We start from the raw sequence: 6,000 nt of genomic DNA on the forward strand, positions 1-6,000 counted from the left end.
CGCAGGAAGAGAGGAAAGGAAGAGGAGAAAAGAAAGAGAGAAATGACATCACAGCAGGCAATAGGAGTCAACCATTGACCAACTTGCTTGCTGCAAAGAGTTCAGAAAAGACAGGAAGGTGAATTCTGTTTAGACTTCAGTAGGGTCAACAGATCTGCCAAAGTTCAGTGCTGCTGCTTTAAGCAAGACACGGGTGTGGAAAATCTTGTTTCTTATGACAGAGTTTTAGAAATCTGGACCAAAATTGCTGAAAGTACAATTTTTGTGTGTGATGTAAATGAATAAATAACTGTATTTATAATCACATACAGTATTAAAATTTATACTTTGCATGATAAAGAGACCTTTAACATGATGATCTCATGGAGGCAACTAGTACAGTGCAAATCACCATAGTTCCAGGTAGCTGCAGTCACGGCTTGTTTAAGTGGAACCAGTAGGAAAAAAAAGTGACGCAGCTTTGTGTCAGTGGTATCCACTGCAAAACACACTGCTATAGTCAAGTGTTCCAAGTGTAGAAACAGCTTGGCACCACTTTGTCCTGGTCAGCACATTAAAACACTAAACACTACATTAAATATGACGCAGAATAAACAGGTGGGAAATCTGAACCGAGCCATAGTTTGTTTTGTTTTTTTTAATAACTGTTTGTTGTTTTTCTTTTTATGTTCAGACTCGGTTTCATATTATTTTTTGCCTTACTGTTTGGTTCGGAGGCTTTTTAAAAATGTTTTCCTTTACGTTTTATTTGTGTTTGTTTATGGTTCAGCTGGATAAGTTGAGAAGCTCTTTAACCGTCTTTGTTTATTCTGATTATTTAATTCTTTAATTAATCCATTTATTCTAATGTTGCTGGGGAGATAAGTCTTAACAAATACCTCAAAAACAGAACTTGACCAAGCACATCCAGGATCACGCGCATCATGTGACAGGTGTACAGACACTCAGGAGTTGCAAAGCGGTGTGTTACATTCATGGCATTTCACTTTGAATTGATCAAAGTCACATTCTCAAGGAAAAAAAAATCTCCTATACTTTGAATTAGACCGTCCAGTAGCATCTTATAGAAGACCTATTTGTAAAGATATTTCCCTCTGTTCCACTCATACTGATGAAACTGTCCAAGCTCAAGTCGAAATCCTGCACATAATAATTTTATACCATATCTCTGGTCCTCCTCTAAGAGACATCAATAATACATGACCAGTATATTTTCACCCTCCTCCAAACCAATCAATCACTCTGGCTGGCCAGTGCCTCGTCTTGACTGATTTTCCTGTCGACCCTCGTGCACTTTTATTGTATATCAAAGAAGAAGTCAAGCTGAATGCCGCACCAAACTAGACACTACAATGGTGTACACAGCCAAAGAAGTTCAGGAGGACATAACATGTTTTCATGGATTACAGCAGGGCGCGAATTAGTTGGCTCTGTGGTACTGTGGCCTGATTTCAGACCGGTAGCCTAATTTTACTTTAGAGTTCCATAACCCTACGAGACCCCATGCCAGCATGAATTAAAATGGGCAAAACAGATGGCCTCATGTGATGGTCTATATGTAGCGCTGCCAATGGTGGAAAAGGGTGGAAGGTTAAAGGTGAGGGGAAACACTGTAACTGATCCACCTGAATGTCGTTGGTCATCTGCCAAGCTCATATGTCAAGTTTACACATATTCACACCCGACATGAATAAACACACACAGCAAGAGATGACAGAGCCAACATAAGAGACGAGCAAGTGGCTTAATCTGTTAGATGATGAACAGCAATCTTTTAATAATTGATTATTCAGTCACATCCTTTATGAGACGAGTCCAGCGACTCTCACAGTCTTTTCTCTCTTTTAACTTAAAAGTGTGAATATCTGACTGATCCTCCAACAGGTCAAGTAGTGAATTAAACAAGGACTTGCAGCATTAACAAATGGCTGAAATTTAGCACATAAAATTCATCGCACATCTCTGTACGCCTCTTATCTCCTCGCTAGAGTTGGAGCAAACTTGCATGGATTGAACCAGCTTGGATACATCAACTCTCCCGCTGATGCTGAAGGTTTACTGCAGGTGAAACAGGTCCGAATGAGTGAAGAGACTACTACAACACAAGCAGTACTTAACATTTCAAATGGCCCACGCACTATTTGTATCAGTCACTGCAAATTCAAGAACCTGCTGGGTCATCTCAGCAACCGATCGGGTTACGAGTAAAGAAATTCCTGAAACTCGGAACTTTGTGGGAACTCATTTGTGCTTCTTTTAGTTTGTTTTCTCTTTGTACACCATGTTTCTGCCGTCTTACCCCTCCTTATTTTCTTGCTAGGCGATAAGGGAGGGGAGTGGAGGAGAGGAGAAACTTTGTGCCAGCTCGGAATTTGCATACAGCTGTTACATTTGCAGATTGAGAATGTGCAGGGAATGTTTTATCCACAGAAGATACAGTCAAGTCAAAGAGTAGATATCTTCAATAATGCAATGTGAATCGTTCAGAAGGCAGGATGTTAAAGTTATCCAAGATTTTTATCCCCCCCAGAAATCTGAGTTGCGTTACAAAGTACGTGCAGGTCTGACAGAAGCAATAAGATATGAAGGGATGGATGTCAGAGGAGAGACATTAGGCCTTACAATATAAAGCTTCTTCACCCCTTTTCCAGACATACTCAACAAAAAGAGGCTCTCCAGAAGCAACGCATCTGTTCCAAAGTCCCCTGTTTGAACACAGGACTAATTAAAGCATCATGGGAAGTTGCTGCAGCACCCTACACAGCAGTATATGGTTCATCTTAATTACAGCAGATCGACTCAGCCAGAAGTGAACGTCTTTCTTAAAATGTATTTTCTCACACATGGCACATGTCTCACCCTGGTAAGCATGTCATTAATCAAAAGACATGCTTTTCTCTGAGTAATTCAGTATCATGGGAGTGATGCTCTCAGGTAGACATATGTGCATCGGACATATTTCATGTCGAAGCAGTTTTTAAAGAGCCCTGTGAGTTTCATCTGTGAAGATGAGCATGAAGCATGCCGTTAAAGAAGCAGTTCACTTCCAAGATCAAATACAGCACCGTCCGAGGCGTCTGAAACATGATCTGGACACCTCCAAGTGCCTCCCCGGCAGAGAAATATCAACAATGGCAGAGCTGCTACACTCAAATACCCGGTAATGTCAGGGAGAATGTCATGGACGGACACCCTGAAAAGGCCACAGCTCTTAATGAGAAACACACTGGGTGGAAGAGGAACATGACATGTACTCCTGCTTGTGTGGCAAAGACATTTACTCTCCCATGGGAGTGACAAAAGGAAGAAACAACAAAACAGAAATGAAAGAGGTTGAGGACAAAGTGTGACTATCACTCGCTGTGTAATGCGCCTGCAGATGAGAACACATGTGAGTCCTGCAGTGGGATTTCCCTCCGCTACAAACACATGATGGCATTGGCAAGCAGGCAGACAGCTGTGTTTGACTAAACAATGACATGGAAAGCACGGCCCGGTCCAAGGATCTCCCATACATAACGCTCTGTCCACTGTGAGCCAGACGCAGCTGCTTCTGCACAACTTTCCTTGGGCGTAACTTAAAGAGACTGAAATATATTGACACACTTATGCAAGGGTAAATATGCACTAAGAGAACTTTAACTTTTACACTGATGCTCATATATGTCATAAGATGACATCTGTTTAGTCATTCAGAAGGTTACATGTGAATTTAAAAGTGTCTCCGGATCCCACACTAATCTCGCGCTGCTGCTGCTGCTGCTGCGTCAGAGGACAAGCACCACCAGTGAGCGCATACTTTTCCAGTGTTTACATGTTGTATAAATTCTAGAGTATATGGCACATGAGCACTTTAAAGCCCTGACTGCATACTTCCAGCAGTGGAGGCGCTGCTTTAGTTTGAGATCTCTGTTTGGTTAAACTGTGTAATTGTTCAGACTTTTTTTGTTCAGACAGTTCAGCAAACCAGTCTGCTTCAAGTTCTTCTCACTTATTAAACTGTCGCATTTGTTTCTGGTGCTGATCCTCAGTCATTTAGGTCATGGTCATTGTTAGAGCTTCAATAAAGCAAAGTGGACTTTGTTTTCTTGGTTCTTCAAGACGTCTCACCTCTCACTCAAAAGGCCACTTAAGCACCAACTTTAGGTGATGGGGAGTTCTGGTTTATCTGTGTAAAACGAACATTTACACATAGAGGCTTGATGAGGTTGCATGTGTCGCTTGACTTGAAATGAAAATATGTGAAGTCATATAACATGTACTGTGGCAACTCATATGAAGTGTAAAATCTTCCAAATCCAATAAAAATAATCTACTTCATATATATATATATATATATATATATATATATATATATATATATATATATATATATTTATATATATATATATATTTATATATATATATATATATATATATATATATATATATATATATATATATATATATATATAAATAACTCACAATATTTTGAGCAGACTGCATTATTCAAACATCAGCAACATGTTAACTTAGAAAACAGACTAAAAGCCCACAGGGACTGTAGTCCCCCAAAACGAGCTTCCTGTTGATTTGGACACATTTGAATTTAACATCCAAAACCTTCCTGGTAATTCAATGAGACAAAAATAAGGGGAAATTGAACAGTAGACCCCATGCTGAGATGATAAATAGCTTATATTCAGCTAATTGCTGCATAAGCAACTCTGCTTGGTTAATTGGAAAATTTATCAAACAGTTGCTGGCACATAGTTATCAAAACTTGGGATTGGAAACTTCCATTTCTATAGCAAGTGGCTTCCTTTTGACACTCTTTAATAAAGTTTGTAGAAAACAGGTGGAAAAGTGCAGTTTTAAATGTGCAACATTTGACCACAACCGTAGTAAGTCAATGATTCACTTACATGAATGCATGATAGATGAAAGCCCATCCTCTTGGTCTCTCTAGCACGTTGTAGAGACAATTCTGCAACTTTCTGTAGCGCTTGCTTGCAGCGGACGCGTTGGCTCGGGGTCCGGGTGGTCCGGGCAGCGGGGTGCCCAGCAGACCGGTGCGGTGGGACGGGTGTCCACGCTCCGGAGTGGACGGCTCGCTTCTCTCCGTGTGGACGGCGGTCAGAGCCACAAACTCCACCCGCCTGTCGTCGTTCGGAGCTGGTGGCACGAGCATTCTGATGCCGCCGTTGTTGGAAGGACTTCCTAACATGTTCACAATGAATCTACATAAGATTTGACACCTTTCACTGGATCACCGGCGGGAGCGCAGAGCTAAGTTCTGACCAAGTCATGCTGGGGGGTTTTTTTTCCCTTTAAAGTGTGCTAATAAAACCTGTCAGTCCCTACTGTCTCTGCTTTTTAGACTCGCAGTTGGTAAAGCTTCAAGTTATCTGTAAATCAAGACACGGTCGCAAAAGACGAAGTGCACAATAGTTGGATGAGTGCGTCGCGCTGAAACGTGACCCCCAGTGACCATTGCCAAGAGTCAGGTGTAAGAAGGAGTCAGAGGGGTGCGGAGAAGTAACTTCACATGCATTAACTCTGAGCAAACTGCGAAAAGTAACCTGCTAACGTCCTAAAATCACGGTGGCGTAGTGAAAGTATGAAGTGGCTTCAGTTTGGTCCAACATTTTTTTTCTTTAGCTCAACACAATTTAGACAAATAAACTTCTGAAGAGAAAAATAAAGCGTAGACAAAAAGCAAGTGTGGCTATAGACAAATAAAACTTCTCCGTAAATACAGTTCATTTGCAGAGTTAGTCTTAGCTTTTGGTGTTTGAACTGGCAGACTGAGCCTCGCCACACAGCCGCGAGCATCCGCTTGCTCTCCTCTCCTCGTGCGCGTCTCTGATCCAGCGCTCCTCCGCTCCGGCAGGCGGGGTGGAGCGCGCACAAGTCACAAACATCAGTGTGATGACAAATATCACAAACGAGTTCTTTCAAAATTCCAAAAACCCGCCAAAATATGTCTGCATCTGGTCTGCAGGCGCGTAAAACCAAAAA

General features: G+C 41.5%; 1 protein-coding gene across 2 annotated transcripts in view; it reads right to left on the bottom strand.

Annotated features, from left to right (window-relative positions):
• kcnq4 (potassium voltage-gated channel subfamily Q member 4) overlaps nt 1-6,000 on the bottom strand; it is a 62,344-nt gene extending 56,344 nt beyond the window's left edge. For both annotated transcript variants that reach the window (XM_079258505.1, XM_079258504.1), the window contains exon 1: nt 4,905-6,000. In XM_079258505.1, coding sequence (XP_079114631.1) covers nt 4,905-5,206 — 302 coding nt within the window. In that variant the 5' untranslated portion in view covers nt 5,207-6,000. The remainder of the gene's footprint in view (nt 1-4,904) is intronic.

Source organism: Telmatherina bonti (genome assembly GCF_933228915.1).
Source record: "Telmatherina bonti genome assembly, chromosome: 19".
Taxonomy (NCBI): domain Eukaryota; kingdom Metazoa; phylum Chordata; class Actinopteri; order Atheriniformes; family Telmatherinidae; genus Telmatherina; species Telmatherina bonti.